Source organism: Tenebrio molitor, chromosome 1 (genome assembly GCF_963966145.1).
Source record: "Tenebrio molitor chromosome 1, icTenMoli1.1, whole genome shotgun sequence".
In the NCBI taxonomy this organism is placed as follows: domain Eukaryota; kingdom Metazoa; phylum Arthropoda; class Insecta; order Coleoptera; family Tenebrionidae; genus Tenebrio; species Tenebrio molitor.
The window spans coordinates 21,826,211-21,850,244 of record NC_091046.1 but is presented as its reverse complement, the minus strand read 5'-3'; the positions used below and the strand labels follow the sequence as shown (position 1 = coordinate 21,850,244).

The 24,034-nt window shown below is 34.7% G+C and overlaps 1 protein-coding gene across 9 annotated transcripts in view; it reads right to left on the bottom strand.

The window, feature by feature from the left end:
* Positions 1-1,778: 1,778 nt before the first annotated feature.
* The window catches only part of fidipidine (coiled-coil domain-containing protein 93), a 40,563-nt gene continuing 18,307 nt past the window's right edge, over positions 1,779-24,034 (bottom strand). For 4 of the 9 annotated variants that reach the window (XM_069062036.1, XM_069062039.1, XM_069062037.1 and 1 more), the window contains 5 exons: positions 23,337-23,450; positions 13,038-13,208; positions 2,906-3,114; positions 2,387-2,507; positions 1,779-2,338 (listed from right to left, as the gene is read on the bottom strand). In XM_069062036.1, the coding sequence (XP_068918137.1) occupies positions 2,095-2,338; positions 2,387-2,507; positions 2,906-3,114; positions 13,038-13,208; positions 23,337-23,450 (859 nt within the window). In that variant the 3' untranslated portion in view covers positions 1,779-2,094. Of the gene's footprint in view, positions 2,339-2,385; positions 2,508-2,905; positions 3,115-13,037; positions 13,209-23,336; positions 23,451-24,034 lie in introns of those variants that run through there. The other 5 variants (XM_069062042.1, XM_069062038.1, XM_069062045.1 and 2 more) reach the window with 5 other exon arrangements.

Genomic DNA, 24,034 nt, shown 5'->3' with positions numbered 1-24,034 from the left:
GAGGCCTTGGGTAAGATACGAGTGAGCTAGACCGTGGTTCAAGTCGAGAGGAGAGCGATGGACTTTGTTGCCTGGGACTCGCTCGCACTTGACCATAGGTTGATGTGAGTTGCCTGCCTTGGGTACACTGGATAGTGTTGGTTGATGGTAGTCACTGGGATGCTCAAATGTTCATGTTTCATTATCCATATAGGTTAAGTTCATTTAGTTTAGTATTCTTTAAGTTGTAGTTAAGTCTTTTATTTCCCCTCAATTATGTATTTTGTTTTGTCTCTTTATTAACGTACGACTTGGCCAAGCTCGTCTATCAATGTTCTCTTAGGTTAGGTCTACAATGAGCATGACAATTTGGTCCATCAACCGTCCGAGATAATTATTCTCCGAAGTGTCAAGGTGCTATTCTAATCTAAAGTTCTCTTGCAAGTTCCAGATAAAGGCGTTTTGTCGTCTGTCGAGTGAGGACACTCTTCGTGTCAGGAAGGGCCGTGTTAACATTCTGGGGTTCCCACGATCCGAGCCCCGCCGAGACCGCACGAAACAACAGACGCCACTGGGACGAAAGGCCGGAGTCAGCATCCGAGATACCGAGTGGAAATATTTGAACATTGCGTTGCTGAGATACGCCAGAATAACAATCTATCAATTTTTCAATCACAAATTGTAATAAAAGACAAGACTAATATATTTGTTGTATCATTTGTTGTGACTGGCGAGTTTCAATTTTAACAGTACACACTTCAAATTTGCTCGAATTGACAAGTCTGTCGAACAAGTTCGACGGACATAATCAGTAGTAATATGTATAACGAGTGACATGGACATTGCCGATTATATTTCGACTGAATTTTACGAGTTGCTATATTATTTTGGAAATATAACGAGTGCGAAGCGAAGCGTAGCACGAGTTGTACATATTTCCAAATATAGCAACGAGTTAAAATTCAGGAGAAATATAATCCGCACATGTCCATGTCAAGAGTTGTATTTTACATGAGAATTTAGCAAACCAGAACCACAGACATTTACGAAACGGTATTTATTAACATTAACATAGGTATTTATAACATTACTGATTAGCAGTACCATCTATTTGCTTCCATTTTTGCAATTTTTATAATGACAAATTTAAACTGTCAAAAGCGAATTTGTTGATTTGGTGACAACTGAAGAGTTAGATGCAGAATAATCACCTATTTATTTTGTACATACAGAATAATCAAAAAAGCTCGCTCGTAATTGGCTGTTATTCAGTCCAATTCTTAACGTTCATTGGTTCTTTGACATGTGCGTTGAATTCTCAGGGTTTATAAACCTGATAATTTTCCTCATTTTTGTTCGCGAGCAAAACCGACGGTTTTCCAGGCACACACTTCAGATTTGCATCGTTTTTGTTCGAACAGACTTGTTCATCGAACAAAAATGCAGAATGTGGGGCCCTTAATACATTGCACGTTGATTGATGCAAGGTCGTTGATAAAGAGCATTTATTTTGTTTCCTACGCCAACCTGTACATTTAATAAACCACAACTAGCCTCGCACAAGGAACCTTTTTTGTGAAATTTTAATAGTTTCCCATTTGAAAACAATTACAAATCTCGACATAGTTGTGCAGAGCAGAGCCGAGACGAAGAGGTCTTGAGAATGACACCAGTTGCACAATAAGTAAGTTAAAGTGAACCCCAATTACGGTGCAAAAACTTCCGAGCGCATTCCACGTTTTATTTGTTTTAGACAAATTGGGTAATTAGGCATAGAGTGACAAAAGCAACCACGCATAAGTACAAGGATGTAAAATCTATTTAAAAATCCAACTCCACATACCTAATGCACAGGACACAAATCTTTACTAAAATAAAAATTGTAATCACTCTCTATATACGATCTTATTTTGGTATTTACATTAACACTTTTGTTGCTTTAACTACACATTTGCAATAACAATTTTACATACCTATTAAACTTTAGTTGTCATGAGTAGTTTTAAAAAATTATCTTAACAAATAGTAATTCTAAGATATTTACGATATAAAAAATATTTCTAGTATAATCTAATCAAACATGTTGCCAAAACATAGGTATTTCATTATTTCACATTAAACTGTATGTCGATTTAACAAAATTTCATGTTTTTTACATTCAATACTTAGTTGGCGAACGGCAGTAACATATTTTCTCTGTTGTTCTATTAAAATTTGAAGTGAAGAACTTAATTGGTCACGTTTCCTTTTTTCGTCCAATAACTGTTTTTGTACTTTTTCCTTTGACTGCGTAACTCCTTCAATAATATTCTGAAACTGTTTCAAAAATTCTTCTTTCCCGTAACTTGATATTATTGCCCTGAAATTAAAAATTAACCTATTTTCTTTAAAATATATTCATTCTCACTCTGGGTAACTATCAGATATTGAGTTTAATAAAGATAATTCTTTCTTCATATACACTTTTGTGTCTTCCATTGTATTATAAAGTGTATAATACTGTTTCGTCTCTCTGTGTTTTGCAGACACTAAAATTTAAATCAATTATTAACATTACAAATTAACGTAGGTTAGTTAAATAATAAGTTTTCTTACATACATATAATATGTACACTATGTTTTACTATGTGTTATAATAGCCCAGTGAATTTCCAGTTAGAAAAAATTGAGAGTAAGATTGACCTTTTCGGTCAAAAAATTAATCGAATCAGGTTGCTGCCAAATTTGAATATTTAACCAATCACGATATATGAGTATAATAATTATACAGACTGATTTACATAACTTTCCGACCCTAACGAACTTTAAATGCAGCCATTCATGTTGCCAAAAACATTACATATTTTTTTCTCTAGGGTCACCGCCCAACGTGAAATGAACGGAAAATCAAGCAAAACAGCTTTTACTTGCAATATTTGAGATTAACCTTGACTATAGAGTTCTAAAAATCGTCGTTGATATTGTGCCAATTCTGGTCTGTTGGGAACATCATCTATTTGTCTATGTACAGCTGCTACTGTTCTATTTCTTTTTGCGACTTGCAACCGAAGCAACTTTACATCTGCTGACAATTCCTTAGACAGTTTACTTACTTCCTTGTTACTTTTAATAACTGGCTTCTTGTGTTTCGTTTCCCTGAAAAACAAAACAAAAGTAAGGTTTAAATGCCTTCCTAAATATTGATCCAAAGTTTCAAAACTTTTGCGGCGGTTTGCTAGATAAAATGCGTTTTGGTTTAGATTATACTGATATCATCAATACGGGGTATTTCACGAGTGATAATGAGCCCGACGGAATTGAAAATGCAAGCCACAATACATTTACAAAACTAACGTTTTTGTTTTTTCATTTAAAAAACGTTAAACATTGTTAATTGTGCAGTTTCGTAAATTTTGACATAATTGTCATATTCGTTTGGTTAAATGAAAAACCTGGAGATTATCCCAAACGAATTATCATATATATACAACTAGCGGATTGAAAACTCTCGATTATACGAGACGTGTTGCCCGGAAACATCACGAGATCGTAGATCGAGTGGTGTTTCCGGCAACACGTCGAGTAATCGAGAATTTTCCATCCTCGAGTTGTATACGGGTAGACTATATCATGAATAAAATAAATAAATAAATAAACAGGTTCCCGAAACCGACTGGGCGCATTCAGTAGCAGAGCGATTTAATGTGACGACTAGCGCAAACATTTTTGTAAGTTAAGGCGGCGAGCGAAAATACAAAGGTTGGTATATTCGAATATACAAAGGTTCGTATATTCGAAATCGCCCTGGTTACTACAATAACCGCTGTAATACATGGTAACTAAAGAAAATCAAAGATTCTTATTGGTTTATAAAGTAATGAATGATATAGTCACCATAACTGAATTTTGTCAATCCATTTCACCTGAGTGCTTGATAAATGTTTTTGAAAATATGAAGAGATGACTTCAACTCTGTCTGGACCACAATGAAGAACATTCTGAGCAGTTTTTGTGAAAACTTATTTTTGTCTTTAAATTTTTTAACGACTGCTATAGTTCATTTTTAATGTTGTAGAAAAAGTCAGGCAGCCCAATATACACTTTCAATAGTTCACTGGATTCCTATTTCAATTTTGTAAATTACTTCAATCCATGATGCCATATGCCACAATAATATCTAGTGACATTACATAACACGCTAGGGTCACAAACGCTAATTATGCCCGTGGTTCATACAAAATTTTATGTCCGGTCGAAGTTTTGAATTTTATAATAATTTAGGTAGATTCAATTTTAAAATAACGACACAAAAATCAGGAAGGTGGAATAAGCCAGTTATTGTTATTACTGTAGTAACGGCATAAACAAGGGCGGCAAAAACTTTTACAGCCCCGGGCTATAATACTGAATTATGCCCTAAAAACTAGTCCATAAGTAGGCAAAAATCGCCCGATCGGATATAAATGCATTAATATCAATTCGTGTCACTGTCAATTAGGTATTAATTTAAATACTAGTTTGGTCAAGAGTTTTTATACTTGATTATCGATGTGATGCACAGAACAAATTATGTTCAACGAAAAATAAATCGCCCTTATCCGTATTCGAAAACAACATGATTTTGAACATTTACAAACATGTCTGTGATGAACATGCGGTTAAACTAAAGAACAGCAGATGTGGGATTTGGATGTGTGAAGTGACTGTGGAACCACCGATTAATGATTATACACCTTGGAGAGTCTGAGGACGATTCGGAAGAATTCGAAAATAAGAGTTGATTTTTTTAAATCCATAATATGTCTGAGTTATCGTTAATTATTGTTTCTGTTTACTAACTTACTGTTTTTTTATTCATTAATTCTACCGGGTGATCAAGAAGGACTGTTTAAGTTGGCAGTACAATTAAGAAAAATTTTTCATTCGATTATTTATAACACTGCAACTGGATATGTTTTGTTGGTTTATTTTACAAATATCTGATATATGTATAGCATTAACAACGATAAGCCACCAACAACCGAAAGTTACTCCTGTTATACGATTTAAAATACGATCCAGTGTTACCAACTTAAACAGTCCTTCTTGATCACCCCGTACATGAAACACATAATTAAACACGTTTTCTCATTTCCATTAAAATTTATTATCAAATGTCCAAAACCTTGTCAGACTGAGAGAGATTTTGACAATAGTTATTTAAGTAACAAGAAATGTAAAGACTTGATAACATTTGAGGTAGCCATGTACTATGGCGGACAAAAAATTTTGAACGATCAAATTTTGGCATATCAAGAAATGTCAATGTAAGCTGCCCTTTACTGTTATTATGACGTTTATAAATTAAATCGAAAAATTGACGGTTTGAAGTAAACGTCTATCAAGTTTATAATAATAATTTGGTGATACAATGCCAGCCGTATCTGAATTTACTAAAGCCAAAATAGTAACCCTTCACCAGAGGGGTATGTCGTATGGGCAAATTTCGACGAATTTAGGGCTATCGAAGGGCACTATCCATGCCATTATGCGGAAGTGGGAAGACACTGGGACGGTGGTTCGGCGTCCAGGTTCTGGAAGAAGGCGGGTGTCTTCCGTGGAACAGAACGAGGCACCCCCGAACTATCACCGAAATCTGTGCCTGTCCATGAGGAATAGATTGCTCTTGGTTGTACAACAAAATGGAGCAATGATCAAATTAATATTGACTTCTTCAGTTTTAATTGTAAAGTTTTTTTTATTTTAAACTTTTAATTTTAAGTTTAATAAATAAATGTTATAATTTGTTAGTATTGTGGATTGATCTGTACTTTGAATTTTTTGATATTTGCGTACCAAAATACAACCTGTTGGGTCGTTCTGTCTTGACGTACTTAAATAGAACTAAATTTGGTTTCATCTATGATGAAGACATTCCTGATTTTGTGTTGATGCTAAACCTCTAAGAACTAGATAGGTACGTATCTACATTCTACACCACTCGATAGCCTAAGGGCTGCAGCGACTTTCGCAATTTCAACGGCAAAGACGAAACGATTAAGATTTATTCACGTTCACCATTCGTCAGCCGACATAGGCACACCAAAATTTTTGTGTTAATCTATGATTGACTGATCTGTCACTGGTGACATGACAAGAAAGGCAAACATAAAAAATGAGGTTAGTTGACCATAAAGCCAGTTTTACATTTACATGTCAAAGGAATAACAAGTCGTTCAAAATTTTTTGTCCGCCATAGTACAAGCCAAGGCGTAGCCGCGGCTTGTTGCCTACCGAGAAATATTATAGTCGATACATTCCGTGTTACAGTAGAGTCGCGATAAGGTGAACTAATTCAGGCAGACCCTTTTCACCTTATCGAGTTTGTTCACCTTATCAAGGTCAAAAAAATAAGGCAAAATATGATCGTGTAACTCTTTATTTAACACTTTAGATTTATTGGCCTTCAAAGTAATGCGATAATTTAGTTTTAGTTCGAGTAGACTGCAAATTTTTGCTACCAAGGGTATAGAATTTTTTTTTTGAAATTGTGAAGCCATCCTTGGCTGTTATTAAAATTTCTGTTTTCCTTTAAAATACCATTGAAATATTTTGGCTTTTTTTATCATTGCACCGGAACTGGCAAATGCCTACGTCGCATTTTCAAAAACCATGCCTATAATGCTGCCTCCATTTTCGAAAGTTGTTTTTTTACTCGTTTTTCATTATTTATACCCGAGAATTAATTTTTGAGAGCCACAAACTGTAGAATTAGTAACACCTTAATAGCGAAAAAGTGCAGTCACGCTAGACCCTTTATTAAATTTTAAAAACACTATAAGACTACGACTAATACGACAAAAATCTGAATTGAAATGAACATATGCAGACTTGCAGAAACGTAAAATCTAAGGAGGTGAGGGGCAGTAACTTAAAATTACAAAAAACGGTACAAGAAGCTTTTGGAAAATATAAAAATACAATTGCATTATGTGTAATAAAAAAGTGTTTGTTTTGTTCACCTTATCGAGGTTTCAGTTGTTCACCTTATAGAATTCTCTGTAGAAAATTTTGAGTGTTCATCTTACCGAGGTGTTCACCTTATAGGGTGTTCACCTTATCGCGACTCTACTGTATCTTATTATATTTTTTCCGCTGCCACCTCGAAATTTGCCCAAGTTTATTAAGAATGTGATTCAACTAGTGTAATATACTATTTTATCTACTTTGCACTAATTCCTGAAATTTGGTTGGGTTGGTAACAGATATTTTTCACAAAGATGTAAGGTTATTTTACTAAATTTACTTCATAGTTTCACTGGTTACCTTGACGCCTGACGTCAAACGGCTGATTTTGCCAATATAACAAAAGCTAAAAGTTACCAAAAGCAGTTTAAACACTAGTTAACATTTTGGGTCGTTTATGATGGTCTCATTACTAGGGGATTATTTACCTACCCTGTAACAAAAACTCTCGATGGTACCTGCGGATTAGTGAGGATCGGTTACACCACTTTTACGACGATCTTTGTTAGCGGGCAATAAACCACTGAAGGAAGCAAAAGGTCGTTCTAAAATATCGATAGACGCACTTTAAGAAGCATTTTATCGCACGCACGGTTTTAGAGCACGACGAGCGTAGCGAGGAGTGTCCTAAAGGAGTAAGTGCGATAAAATGCCTTATAATCGAGATGTCATACAGTATTTTTTCTACTTTGCCACTTTTTCAATGAAAAAAAAATAATTTAAAATTTAAAACCGTTAAAGTTGAAGGATTCCACCCAAGGTCACGTCTGCGGTCTGCCGCGACACCACAGTATCCGTAAAAATTAAAAAATTAAATTTCACTATTTTTAGTATTATTATTATATCACGCCTTTTCCTATTACGATACGCAAAACAGTATCGTAATAGCATCAGTACGAACGCAAAGTAGAAAAACAAAATTATTGAATGACATGAAAAGTGTTTGACATCGTGAAATTAAGAAATATAAGGGTAAACGAAATTAAAGAAGTCGCAAATATTGCCTCCACAAGTGCACTGCCGGAAAAATCGCGAAATCGATATGAGTGTACGTACGAATCATTTAAAGACTGGTGCGGCAGGAAAAATGTGTCCACTGTTATGCATAAGGTAATGCTTGCCTACATCCTGGGACGATCACAACTAAAATCACCGGCAAGCCTGTGGTGCGACTGGGGCGAGTATTCAAGGTACAGAATCCTTCGTTTTCTATTTCAAATAAACTTTTGAACTTTCATCTTCGTTGTCAAAATTATTATTTCCCTAGAACTTTCATGAAAATATTAAGTTCCGGCGTCCAGGGTAAATAAACAAATATAATCGTCAACTTACACGCCATGTTGCTATGACTATAAAACTGATTTACATGACAGGCAGCGGGAACTAGTATATTACATTACGAAGCATGAAAGTGAAACTTTGCAGACGAGGAGGCGTGTTGAAGAATACGAGGACGCAAAGCGTCCGGGTCCTTCTTTAAACCTCCGAGTCAAGCATAGACACTTTCATGCTGCGTAATGTATTACATTTTTTCTGAAATCGCTCGTTATAGTATATAACGGTATTAGGTTGATATGGGTTATGTAACAGACAAGGTTGAGATATTGTAAAATCGAGGCGGAGCCGAGATTTTATAATCAACCGAGTCTGTTATATCCATATCGGCCGTATGTTGTTTTATAGTTTTCTACCAATAATACTTAACATTTAACGATGATTTATTTGTAAGCCTGACATTTCTCTTTACTTCAAAAATTAAATTTAGTTGTCATTTGTGCCGTAACCGTAGCAACGGCAGCAAAAATAACGGCCTCGGTCTGATAATTTTGAATAACGACCTATAATTTTGAATAAAGGCCTAGACTGTTATATGTGTTATATCAATCAAGCATTGAGTACTGATAAATCCTAATAACAGTATGGTATAAAGAAAAACATTTAAAAATAAAATTCTATCGCATCAAGTCGGACGGTGAAGGTGACCAGTCACCTAGGTAACAATAACCATTATATTAAAATGACTATCTACTTGCAAAGTAAAAATGCCTCGGCAGGCAAAAATCTCAAAACTGACTAGGCTTGAAAAGTGACACTTTCAGGAAAACAGTATTTTTAGCGGCATCGTGGATCCATATCAATTATAAATTAATCTAAGGGATCTAGGCAACATTGATAACTGTATATTGGGCTGCCTGACTTTTTCTACAGCATTAAAAAATGAACTATAGAAAAGCTACGAGTAAGTTCTCAATGTTCTCAATCAACCAAAAACTAGACGAATAATAATTTTTGTATTTTTCTTACAGAAAACTACAAAACAAATATTTGTTAAAAATTATGTAGTGACCACAGACAATTAAACTATAGTAGGTACAAGACACTTCAATCCAATATAATAATGTTGGAATAGCTTCGACAGTGCTGCTCCGCACGTATTTGGCCAAAACACTCCGTCGTATTTATTCGTTAAATTTCGAGTTGTACCGTTGAATTTAAAACAGTCAAAAAATATTTGTCAAATGTGGCACTTTTTTCAAAAAAATAAAAATATAATAGAGATATGTCTTTCTAGGAATAAAAAGGTAGTGGCATTTATTAAATTATTAAGTAGTTATAATATCCAACGTTTTCAGTATTGAGAAGTTGTCAATAAGAAAACAATAACGAAAGGGAATAAATAAAAATTTTCAACTCTGGGCAATTTGTGAATCTGCTACGTAATTTAGAAAGGTAAAAACTTAAGTGGCGAAACTGACTTCTTAATAAAGTTATACTTTTAGTTTCAAGACAAAAAGAAACCAAACAATAGTGTGTGCCCCCGGTAACAAAAAGAGTACAAATATTTGCATACTATGGAGAAAGTTGTGAAGACGATGCAACTCATTATTTGGACCAATTGAGGCATTTTTTATCTGTCGGTAAATTAAAAGTGAAATCTAAAGTACAAGAAAATGAAAACGAATTATTATCTTGCAATATTTCTGTGGTGGAAAACAATATCACCTTCAACGATAAATTTGACTTGCAGCCAGTGTCATATGTAGGGGATATCTTAATTTCTAAATTTAAAAACAATTGTGGTGAATGCCAAAAATGCTTATTTGCAAAAAATACGGATATGGATATTCAACATATTTTTACTCTTTATAAAAAAAATTGAAACTCAAATATAGATATAACAGAAGAGTTGTGTGTTTCTGTTGCCAAAATTTGCGACCTAAGTGTATATCATTTGAATAAATTTGGAAAAGTAAATTATATTGGAAAAAATTACGTATCGCCTTAGAACAAAAAATTGTTGAATGCAGCAATCAATTTGATCATCAAAAACTGCAGGACGTAAAAGAGAATTTGAAAAAAAATCGTCAGACATGTTACGAAGAAAATGGAAATTTTTCAAAATATTTAATTTTAGTTGGTTTCAGATTTTAATTTAATTCATTTATTGTTTTTTTTTTTATTACACATAATTAATAAAACGTGTATTTTAATGACATTTTGCAGAATATAGCCTAAGGGAGTCCGTTTCGGCTCAGGGACGCGAGGGTCGCGGGTTCGATTCCGACCCAGGGCGAAATTTAAAATTAAAAAAAAAGGCTATATTCTGTCTCGTGATTTGGAAGTCACGTTAAGCCATTGGTCCCGGTCTATTGAGTTGGTCATCATGCCCCTCATAGAATTGTAAAACCAGTCCTAGACTGTGTAACAAATTTATTTTAAATGAGGAAAAATTATTAAGTTAAACAACTCCATCAAGCATGCCTATAAAATTAGTTCGGCCAAATGCTCGAGCCGCGCTGGAAACACGTTTTCAAAAATTCATATCATATTATAACCGGCCTGTTCAAAAGTGTACTTTGAGTGATCCCCGCAAAGCGCTAGTATACGGGCGCTTTTTGGGTTGTAAATCCATGGTTGTCACCGAGAATTTTTATCATTCAAATCACATTCGAATTTAAAATCAAAAATATAAAAATACCGTTGTATTCAGTATTGTATCAGAAAGAAAATATGAACTTAATGTACTTGATCTTAGCTCTAAAATCATGTCTAAACCTATTTTTCCGCATTTTTATTCTTTAGAAGCGCCCGGTGTGGCGTCCTCATCGGCGGAAATTGGCTCCTTCTCAGAAACATTTTCATAATGCATTTTTAATGAAATGAACAGGCCGGTTATAATACAGCAGATCGTGAATTGCTCCATTCAAAATCCGAGCTTTGTTACGACCGTAATAAGCGCAGCGCAGTTCAGATTTAGTAGGCCATGCTAGTACTTTCGTTTTGGCGCGCTCTCGTGGCGATACCGGGAATTAAAATTTTAAATTTTAAACTGGGTCACTACCACAGACAATTAAACTATAGTAAGACGTGTGGACGTTTCATTGCTACCATGGATTTATTAGTATAGTCCAATTTTTACCCTTTTGAGGTGACGTCACGATTTCCTTCGTCGCTTGCTCTTTATTGAAACGACAGAAACAGAAAAAAAAACAAAAAAAAGGCACGTTTATTTATTGATGGTCACTTTAAGGTTATTTTATGCTCGTGTCAATTTGACAATTTTTAATTTCTTTCACTTATTACATTGATTACAAACATAACCTTTCGAAGCAATTGTCAACAAATTTGACACATTTATAGTTATTTATGATCAATTCAAATTTGTTTCTGATTCTAGCTCAAACATACGTAAAGTTACTAGATAATGACGTCATCGCAAAAGGGTAAAAATTGGACTATACTGTATACGGTAATACTCTATAAACGTATGTCGACTTTGAAAAAACATCACAGACTTCGGTACCTTCCCCCATTTCATTCTAACCTGTATTAAAATATGTTTCTCTGTGTTATTACAATACGTATGTCGTTTTGATGTTTCGCAAATGTCAATTTTGAAATTAATTCAAGTCTGAAGTGTCATAAAACTTGATGTTTTCATTTCCAACATTATTCCTGCATTCGTAAAATAGAACAATTGCAATAATGAGAACGTGCAGAATTTGTTCTACTCCTTGTAGTTCTTCAAGGCAAGACTTATCTTTTCACCGGTATGTAAAATAAGCGATTCTTTACAAATACCTAAGACCTGCGTGAAAAAATGATTTCAGTTTTCCAAGAGAAACCTTCTTAAGAAACAAATGGATATCAACATGTTATGTACTCATAGTGTGGAAGAGACAATCAAAGTTTCAACATTTTCGGAATTCTGATTAGGATGAATGTAAAAAAACATGCAAAATTTTAAAGAAATTCCAGATCTTCACAATACCTGAATTTTCCTACCTCACCTAATGAGCCCTTTAATCTCAATTTCGCAGAAGAACATTGTAGTTGGTTCAACAAAGGTTTAGGGTATAAAACTTAAATATTTAATTTCTCTTCTACAGGGTTATTCTAAATGATTGTAGTCGAAGTAGGCCATGCCAATGTTATTACATTTTTGCCGCTTTCATGTGAACTGTCAGTTTTGTTGCTGTCACTGTCATTTTTTAGGTGATGAGATTTTTATTTATTTTTGTTAAATTAACGATTGAATTCAAAAATATTGAGTTGTTTTGCACCCAATTTAACTCCCGTGTGTTCTCACTTATTCACATCATTTTGATGTTTTTTTTATGTGGAGCGGCAACCATAAATTTTACATTCAGTTTTCACGCCTACTTCGACTACAATCACTTAGAATAACCCTGTATAACTTACGTATTTTTAAAAATTCTTCGAAAATTAAACGACGGTTACTCAATCAGCAGATGCTAAAATACATTGCAGATCTAACTGTAGATCATTTTAGTAGCCCTTGAAGAGCAAAACGACACGTAAATATGATCCAATATAGTTATGTAGGAGAGCAAAGGGAAATGTAAAAAAACTGCAAAAGCTGCGTCTTTTACACCAAAATTTAACCTTCACGAACTTCAAAAAAACAACACTAGTTCGGTCAATTTGTTATTATAGTACCTAAGAAGCGTTACCCGTTACCTATTAGTAGTTTGTCGACATTTTACGGTTTTATTGTGAGTACCCACTGGTAAATTGTGAGACGGAATGGCTGTGAGTTTCAATTGTCTCACTTGACACCTTTTGCTGTTGTGTAAAAAGCTATAATCATCAAAGCTTCACAAACTTGCCCAAAGGTATAAAATCGGTTGGTAGAAAGTGCTTTGTAACCTTCAATAAAAATATCTCCGAATTTAGCCCGAGTCCCTGGGTCTGCTTGCAAAAAATCGCAACATCTTGACCTGCTGCAAAGGGTTTTTAAACAGTTTATTATTAGGGATTGATACCCAACTCTTAAGGGCCAATAAAGCAATTGACTCTTTTCTCACTTATTTCTAGAAGCTCTTTAATAGGTTTTCCGATTTTTAAAACTTCCTGCTTGGTATTTTTTAGAGTTTTTATTGGGAAATACCATCATGGAAATAGTGCGGAAAAATGTCTTTGCTCACTAAATATCACACTGCGGCACGGAACAATAACACTTTGAGGTATAGTGTTCCCATTTATAATTTGGTTTTACTACCAACCCTGTTGTCAGGGAGTTAAATACCCCGACAATGGGCTACTACCGCCATAAATCATAGGACTGTAAAAGAAGGGTCGCAAACGAGTTCCTCCACGCGGTCAAATTTTTGAAGGGCTCTACCTTTTTGATCCTTATCGGCAAACGAATTCCTCCAAGTACCTGTAATCGGATTAGAGACCGGCGGCGGCGGTCCATCTGGACTGCCCATTAGCCACCAGTTAAGATTTAGTAAAATGTTTAATTTTTTCCAATATTTTCAATAAGGTAGGTACCCCTACCCACCCCACTTAAAATTAAGGGTAAGTATACAGGGTGTTAGGGAATGGTCTCCCAAGAATTTCAGGGTGAGTTTGTGAGGGATAGAATATTCTGGCGTTGTAAACTACCCTTGAAACTACGTATTGTTATCATTGCAGGCGACGGATAAAAGATAGATCAAGTCAAAGTGGAGACTTTGACAGTAGTAAATTTCAAATCGTTACCAAGCAATCATTTTTAAATCGAAACATGCAAGATTTTTTCGTGCACAAAGCAATATTTCAGCAGTCCCAAAACAACAGGGAACAATTTTATTTTCAGAAAACGGTTCAATTTATCTAAAAGCGGTAAAAAGGTTTTCGACCACATTTTCCCTGATAAACTCACCCTGAAATTCTTGGGAGACCATTCCCTAACACCCTGTATAACACTTAGTATCAATTTTTCTTGTGACAAGTTAACATTCTGTCTCTGCGAACAATGAATGTTCAAAAAGGTATATTATTATACTCATGTCACATCGTGAGGAAATTCCATTGACATTGACATTGACACAGAACATAAAACACAAAAAAGTCAAAATGTGGAGGCGAGACGCCGGTAATTATGTTGATAAGCACTGCACTATTACTTGATAGTATTATCCGTAATAGTGTATGTACTCCGGCAAAATTGCCGTGCCGCCGGGTGGAGGTGGGATACGAATTTTTACACTGAAAAAGGAAACCCTTTATTGGTTATTAATCACAGACAATTAAACATAGTACTGTAGTTTCAATTTGGTTGTAGGTCGTAAAATTTTATGGTACTTTAAGTTAAAGATCTTGCGGGGCTTATAAATCCTAGTTTACCACTAGCAGGTAATATTTTAAGCAGGGTTGTATTGTACATTTGGTATATTTGCATTGTACGGCAAACGGCACGCGCTGCTTCCCAACCTTTTCAAACCCAACCATTGTGCCCGTTAATCGCTCATAATATCCAATAAAATTTTACGACCTACAACCAAATTGAAACTACAATAAGACTGTCTAATCTATTCAAATTTCAGCGACGCGCGATACTAGCGACGCGCTAACGTAGGGCCGAACTAGATGTATAATAAGTTGCATATTCCTCAATTATTGCAATCGAATGTATAATTAGTTGCATACGGACATATTGTTTTGTTTTTATTTACCTATTTTCATATTATGGTTTTATTTAAAAAAAAAACAAAGACAAACAATTATCCAAACATTTTATTTCATTATTTTTAGAGTTTTCTTATAAAGTTTTTAATTTTGAAATTGTTTTTCGCTTATAACGATCCATGTAATAGATTATCTTTTCTCTGAGATTGAGTTCACAAATTTTGGTACGTTGAAATGTGCACGTTCTGGGACAACTTCAGGATCAGGAATCACAACTTCTGTAATTTACATTGTCATTAAAATCTTCGAATTGTCTGGAAAAACTGTTATTTTGTGACACTGTGAATTTGGAACGAAAAACTGATGGGAATGGCACGGCACACCTATAAAATCTAGTTTTTTGAGAACTTGTAAAATAATTTTCTGAAAAGTGGTCTTGCCAAATGAGTGAATTTTGTAATTTTGAAGTATTCCAGAAGTATCTAAAATTTTTATCCACCTTTTTTCAATTCTGAAAATAACATTTTTTGTAATAACTTTTTTTTCGAAAGTATTACTTACCGAATAAGAACTTTTTGGTCAAAAACTATTCAAACAAGTTAGTCAGGCTTCGACATCGCAGGTAGAAGAGGCTCGGGACAAGTACCAAAGTCGTTTTGGATTATTTTATAATTTTTATCATAACGAAATTGATTAGCAAATTTTTGACAATGATTAATAACGATTTTTGAAAAGAACAAATTTGATTTTTTGAATAAATCAAATTTCTCGCTGCCAACGTAAATAGCCGATTTATCATCGACTAAATACGGTTATTTAGTTCGGCCCTACGCTAGGGTTGCGCTAGCATCGTCCACGTCTCCTAGGTTTTATATGGACTTTAACAGTCTTAATTCGTTATTGGTCTGTGTTATTAATGGTGCAAAATTTTTTAAAGCTAGTGTGATGAACAGTGTCCGGACGAAATAGTACCGGACAAGTCGACCAGTACAACTTTGCGTAATCCCTCGCTCGCACATAAACACGATTCAGCTGGTTCCCTGTTATTGAAAACGAACCAACTGAATCGTGTTTATATGTGAGTGGGGTATTACGCAAAGTTGTACTGGTCGACTTGTCTGGTACTATTTCGTCCGGACACTGGTGATGAAAGATGGAAAAACACGCTGGAGGTGCACAGAAAAGTTTTGAGAAAGAATAAATACTTTGAAGTGTACCTGCTTTGCCATGTCATTTTCGTGAAATTAACCCGTCCCTGATAATCCTCTACATTTCGCTACCTGACCTTACATCCACCTTGGTACCTGCATTTGGAGGAACTCGTTTGCGCCGAAAAGAAGGTCCCTTCTCTGTTGTCTGACCAGGCTACAATATCTTCACGTCTATTGCCAAAACCACAACCCCAGCCCCTAATAATTACAATTGCACTGCGATAAAACCAAATTATAAATGGGAAAACTATACTCGTCATCACTTCATGCACAATTTATTATGAAAAACAAACGAATTTGGCTATTTTTAGGCGATTGAAATGTATTACGGCCAATACGTAAACATTTGTTTTCCCTATTTCGTTAGTTCAAAAATTACCACCAGACGTCAGCCACTTCGCTGATTTTCACCAATAACAAGTCGTGCCAATCGATCAAAACTCTGCGACTGGAAAAAAGGCAAAACATCGGTAGATGTCATAACCTCGCGCGTTATGCAAGGCCATCTGAATAAAAAAGCTACGCTTATAAGGCTGTTTCAATTGTCGATTTTTCCATATAAACTTTGTTTTTGTAACATTTCGGGCGGCAGAACTAAGGTACCTTAGGCAGAACCAAGGTTGGTACAACTGACTAATTTGTATAATAGGTTGCCTCGTTTCCATTTAAAGCAATAATCTGAATTTTTTCCCCCCGCAAAAGTTACTCGTGACGTCACAGTGTACTAAACTTTTACTACAGAGTCTGTCGATCATGCATTAGGTGTTCCTTCGCTAGAATAAATCCCAAAAAGCCACCCAATAAACTCCACGGAGCTTATAAACCTTAGGTTCTATTCGAACACCCAAAATTTCTGGGTTGATTTTACGTCACGAGTTACTTTCCCCCCCGCCCCGCAATTTTCAACGAGGCAACCTATTATACAAATTAGTCAGTTCTACCAACCTTGGGCAGAACCTTTTTGCGCTCCATCTACCGATTTCGAACGCAGTCGATTGAGACTTTTTCCACTTTTTACTTTGAGGTTAATGCTTAAAACATCAAGTAAAACATGAGTGCTATAAAATATCCAAGATCCCAGCTTATTTTGGATACATTCTGGACTAGCAAAATACTAATAAATCAGAATTGCAAAAAAACATGAAATCATAACACAAGGTAGGTTAGAACAATTTATAACTTTAATATTTTTCTGCAAAGTGGTTTGTTCTGTATTGCACATTTCTTCTTTAATAAAGCTGTTTTTTCTTGACAAATATGTATTATCTAAAACAGGTTTCAGCGTTGCAGTTATTATCAGCTCGCAGATCTGATTTTTATGTACCAGACAAGATGAAAGTATTGGATTTTCTAGCAAATGAGGGCCCATTATCTCAACCATTTGGTGGCGAATACTCCGTTGAAATACTATTTACTTGAATTGATTTGGATGTGATTGGAACGGTTGGAATTACGAAAGACAGGACTTTGGGATACAGGAATTTCAACCGAAGTTTCAGTGGCAAAGTCTAAAAAACAAAAACATTAATAAGATGACAGTAATTAATAACTGGAGGTCCCTGATTATGACTGTGAAAACTAATAAGCAATTGATCGAAAAATGAGAAGAGGAAGCTCAGTTTGTTTTTTCATATTTCGTGGTTGACTTCGCTTCGATGTATATTTCATGTATCAATAAACACCATAAGTCTGTTTTAATTATAGATACTTACAAAAATAGAAAGACAAGGAACAGCATCTTTACATAAGCCTCGTCTTTTGGGGGTTGTAATTACCTACATACAGTGTGGAAACTGCTTATGGAATAAATTCAGTAATTTCAAAACTAATGAAATGACATTTGTCGAAAACGCTGAAACAGGTCAATTTTTATTTCTCATAGTGCTTATTTTAAGTTGGTTCACTTGTTCATGACGTCATCCATTTTTGAGTTATTATGTCAACAGCAATTTTTTTAAATGACAATCCCCACTTTTTTCTTCTGTTTTTGATAGACCTTCCTATTACCTAAACGATAAATGAAAAAAATTATTGGCTTAAATAACAATTTTTTTGAGAAAACGACAAATTTTAATTCAAAAATTTAATTTAATTTTTGATGTAAAAATTTTAATTGACCTCAAATAAAAACAACAAAATATCTAGTTAACAATAAAATGTAACGCGAATGTTGAAATTGTCCCCCGCCAACCATTTGGCACTCATCGACACTTTGTACACTTCGCTCAATAATGCCACGGCTGATTTGTTCCATTTCAGCGCAAATTCTCTGCCTAAATCTTTTAAATTATTTGGTCTATTAAAATAAATCTTTTATTTTAAATAGACCCATTCAAAAGAATTTTTACATTAAAAATTATACATTAAATTTTTGAAGTAAAATTTGTTATTTAAAAAAAAAGATCTATCAGAAAGAGAAGAAAAAGTGGGAGTTGTCATTTAAAAACATTGGTGATGACGTCATACCTGAAAAATGGATGACGTCATGAACAAGTGAAGCAACTGAAAATAAGCACTATGAGAAATTAAAATTGACCTGTTTCAGTGTTTTTTACAAATGTCATTATTTTTGAAATTACTGAATTTATTCCATAAGTAGTTTCCACACTGTATAAAGTCTTGTTGAAAATGCTGTTCACAAATTTCTGAGTAATTTTTGTAGTCTTTTATATTACTAAAAGGTTGTCCTTATCATTGTCTGCATAAATTTGCTTACCGCAAAACGTTTCAACAGCTTCGAACCATTTTTATCTTTGTTTCATATTGCTCGGAATTTCAAATAAGCGAACATCTTTTGCCCCACAAATGAAATACGCTTTTACCATTTTATGTAAAATAGAAGGGCAATATTTTAAATTGCCGCTTTGATTCGTTAATCGGCCACCGAGGGCGCGCAATAAGGTTCTGTCATTTCTGTCATGGTTCTTCTTTTGTTTTCATGGCCACTCTGCAGAAACAATTATCATTTATTCGAATTGTCGAAATTTAAATGTCTAGCTGTTTCTAGCGAATACAAATTGATATCACAAAATGATTTGCATTATTATGATTGAAGTGCTTATTGTATTTATCACGACCTGCTCTATTATAACCGGCCTGTTCAAAAGTGTAATTTAAGTGATCCCCGCAGAGCGCTAGTGTACGGGCGCTTTTTGGGGATATTATTTATTTTAAGTTTTTGTCACCGAGAGTTTTTCTCGTTCAAATGACATTCGAATTTAAAATCAAAAATACAAAAATAAAATTGTATTCAGTATTGTTTTAAAAAGAAAATATGAACTTACTGTACTCAATCTTAACTCTAAAATCATGTCTAAACATATTTTTTTTATTCTTTAGAAGTGCCCGTACTGTGGCGGCAAAAATTGGCTCTTTCTCGGAAACATTTTCGCAATGCTTTTTTAATGAAATGAACAGGCCGGTTATTATATAGCAGGTCGTGGTATTTATATCATTTTGACCATCAATGACGAATTAACGGTTGATATTTATTCGAGTTTCAAACCCTTCCTATGTCTAGCTGTTTCTCGCGAACACAAATTAATATTACAAAATGATTTGCACCGATTATGATTGAAGTTCTTATTGTATTCATGTTATTTTGATAATAATCAATGACGAATTAACGGTTGCAATTTATTCTAGTTGTAAACCTTCGGTAGTTAATACATAGTTACATACTACGGTGTGGCCGGATTGCGGCCGCGGTCATACTTACCCTGTACATGGATGGCTGTTTTGCGGCGGATTTGAAATTGTACCTGAAAAGGTAGGGGCCGGATTGCGGCTGGTCGGCGAAAATACATTAAATACATCTCTTTATTTAATCCTAAAACGTCTATTACTTATCATAAAAGCCAGCTTTTCAAAACTATGGTTAGTCTTATTTATATCTGGTGTTTTTTTTAAATTTCACCTCACAGTAGGCGTTGAAGAGTCGATTGACGACGCACCACTCGTGTAAAACGTAAGATTTAAACAGTTAATCCGTGATCCGTAACCTGTAGAGTGCGTTCACAATCGACTCTTCAACGCCTACTATTAGGTGAAAAAAAAACGATATTAGTAAGTTAACCACACAAGTGGGGAAGTGAAGATGGAAGTGATATTTAGTAAACGTGGTGAAGAGTTCATTCTTTTAGTCTTTTAAATACATACTCTGAAAAAAGTACTACCAAACAAGGTGTGAACTGGTGTTGCATATTGAAGAGCTGCAATGTCAAAATCTATGTAAACGCAAGTCCAAAAGTTTTATCACTTTTTCAGGTGCATTTTAAACGGAAGATTTATAAGTCCATCGCCGCAATCCGGCCCTGCCCCTTTTTATCCGAATGCTATCACTGCCGCAATCCGGCCATCACCTTTACAGGTACATTTTAAACGGGAGATTTAAAAGTTGACCATCGCCGCAATCCGGCCCTGCCCACATACTACGTACACATGCAGCCATTAGTTCGGACTATGCTAACGTAGTTCACCGTATATACAGGTGTTTTCGAAATTGAGGCGTTCCTTTTAACATGTGATAGTATGCGTTGTTCTAAAGAATTTTAGCCAAAATCACCTTAGTAAAATGTGTACGGCAATGAAGATACAATAAGTTAATTTTTTTGAAATTTTTTAAACCGGTTCTGCTCAAATTTGCGCTGATTTGTTAGAAATTGAAATTGACAAAAAAAAATCAAATGAGCATGGACGTTAATCACAACTACTGTCAGAGTTGTCATCTAATTAGTCGAAATGGCTTTATTATTAGGAAAATAATGAGCTCACAGATATGTTGCAAATGCATGGGCAATGTTATCACGTTATCAGAATGCATCTGCAGCGTCCAGAGAGTATTGCAAAGCGATTTCCGGAAAGACACCATTCTGGGCCAGGTTGGTTATTAATCTAGTACAGCGGAGAAATGGACAGGACCGGACTTAAAATTTTAGAAAACAATAAAAATATACAATCAATTATCTCCGTTAATACAAACATTTTACTAAGAAGATTTACGCTAAAATTCTTAACAATAATGTGTAGTACCTCGTGTTACAAGGAACGCGTCAACTTCGAGAACACCCTGTATATGCACTCTTTAGTTCGGTTATAATGTTCTGGTAAAATTATGTTGCCAACTTACCACCACCAGTTTTTCTTCTGTGCTTTTTGTCAATAAGCTCAACAAAACAACAATAATAATACAGCACACGTGACGCTATTAATGCTAACCTCAAATTTCACAAGAGTAATTTTATCTTGCGTTAAAGTCGGCTTACCTGTCGCCATGTTGCTATAGAAACGACATAAATAAAACAACTCGTTTTGAAAAAAATTGTAGAAATGGAAGAAAATTACGATGTTTCATTTCCGTGTACTCATCCAAAGTTAAGAAATATTATAAATTGTGTAGTGGCTAATTTGATACCTGGAAATCTAAACGGCAGTATGAAAAATGTTACAGTGACTTTGAGACTGGTGTAACAAGAAGAATGTGAAAACCGTGTCTGATAATGTTGTATTCGCTTACCTACCGTGTGATTGGAAAAGGATGAGGACAAGTTGAATTTGGCGCCATAAATTATAGTGTATTTCATGTTTTGTGTGTGGCAGTTTTGCTTCAGAAGAGCATCGCTGTCAAGATTTATCCATAGGTTTCCGTCAAACCAGGGTCAAACCCATTGTTTTGATTTCGCTTGTCAATTGTCACCAATTTTGAATTCCCCAGTAGATATGCCCATGATCATAATTATCAAGCTTTATTTTTGCTGTCAATACTTGTTACCAACATGACAAATTATTCACTAGGCGCCAAATTCAAATTGTCCTCATTCTTTTTCAATCACACTGTATTTACTGGAATTTATTTATTGTGGAAGGTAAATGTTAAGTTTTGTTATGATAAGTTGTATCATCTGCTCCTTTTTAGGTTATTTTAATCGTGGGAATATCAGGAGCCGTTCGAAGAGACAAATTAACCAAAATGTCAGTTGATGAGATTTAGGATTCGGGATATGTTACTAGATAGACTACTTCTCTTTTTGATTGGTGAAAAATTAACCTAGTTTACACCTGTCGGTTGTAGGGTTGTAGATAGATCGATAATGGGGATATGGGGATCTCTTTGTGGCGGCCCCATTTGAAATTGGCGGGAATTTCAAACCGGATGAAAATTCTGTACATACTGGCCGTTCCTGGCACAAAAACTGGCATAAATCAAACTTTAACTGTAATAAATCCAGAATTTGTAAGATTACACCGCAAATATGCAGAGAGATTTGTTGTATGGTGATAATAAATTATAAATATTAAAATGACTTTTATTTTTACGGCCGTCGTCAAGGCAACGGCTGCGAAATTCAATTTCGCGGCATGTTATACGCACGCGAAGTGCTCATTTCGCGTACGGTTGCACACAAAATATTATTTTAACCTCCTTGGTTGTGGACGAAATTTTTTGTCCGCCAAAGTAGAGTAAGGCCGGCCTGAGATATGACATTTGGTGGCGGTGAGCGTAGACGGAAAACAGTCGGACGAGTCCATGGGTCATATGCATAAACCATTAGCAAATGCTTTTACTTATATTAGTAAGAGATAGAAATATATGGACTCTATTAGATAGAAAAAGACAAATATATAGTATAAGCAAATGCTTATTCTTATTCATACTACCGCATCTTTCGTAAAATAGGGGTGTTCAACAGATTAAAAGTCAGCTGATGGTTACTGTGACCGCTATTCTCTCCTGTGATCGGTTTTGCCACGCGACAGGGATATTTTGTCCGCGCAGATTTCCCCCACCAAATGTCATATCTCAGGCCGGCCTTACTCTACCAGTTTTCTTTAACCGTGATAGTACGAATGCTCTAATTTTGTTAATTCATGTCGGATTTTTGGAATATCTGAGCTTTAAAAAGTTTAAATTGATTGTCAGAATAACAATATGCATGTCCAAATGACAAGAATTGAAAGTGGGGTTACGGTTCCTAAAGATTTATTTACACTTTATGTAAATCTCAAGATAGTGACCGCTAAAAATTTTTGGCCGCTATAGTACCATCGCTGGCCAAAAAAAAAACTCGTACAGCCAAAATTTTAGCATTGTAAATCAAAGTCTACAACGTCAAAAGTTAGTGTCAGTGTTAAAGTCAATCATTTTTATGCTAAATAATGTTCAAAATGGCGGCACAGAAGTGTACATTAATCGGTAAAAATTATTGAAAATAAAGTGACCACAAAATACATAAAAAAAAAACTTACTCAATCAAATTCTGAAGTTTGACCAATTCCTTTTTGCAGTATTCTCTAAATTGGATTTCTTGTGTTCTTAAATTTTCGTTTAATTCGACTAACTCTTCTATTTCCTCCACATCCCTAAAATATGTAAAAATTTCTGATATTTTACCACCATTAAAACTGCAGCGTGATCAACAATGACCGAGTCTGTTGGCAATGAAAAAAAAAAAAAAATTAGGTTATGTCCGGTATATTTATGCTATTACAAAAATGACCCTTTGATGGTAAACGTAAAATTCGCCTGTCAACTCTGTCAAAGCTGACAACGGGAAATGCGTTTAGATTACAGTGATACCAAAATCATTCAAATTTTCATTGTTACCAACAGATTCAGTCATTCTTGATCACGTTGTACTACTTAAAATTTTCATAATTGTCTAATTTTATTTGAAGAATACAGTGTATTTCACAAATGATAGTGAGCCCGGCGGAATTGAAAATGTAACCCACAATACATTTCCAAAGTTAACGTCGATATTTTAATTATCATATTGTTTTAAAATGAAATTATGAATCCACGATGACTTTGCTTCCAATAATTTTATGTGTCACACACAATTGACATTTACGAAAAAATTAAAATACGACGATAAATGTATTCGAACGATGAAAAAACAGACATGATCCTGATTTATGGCGAATGTAATAAAAGGTGTTTATGC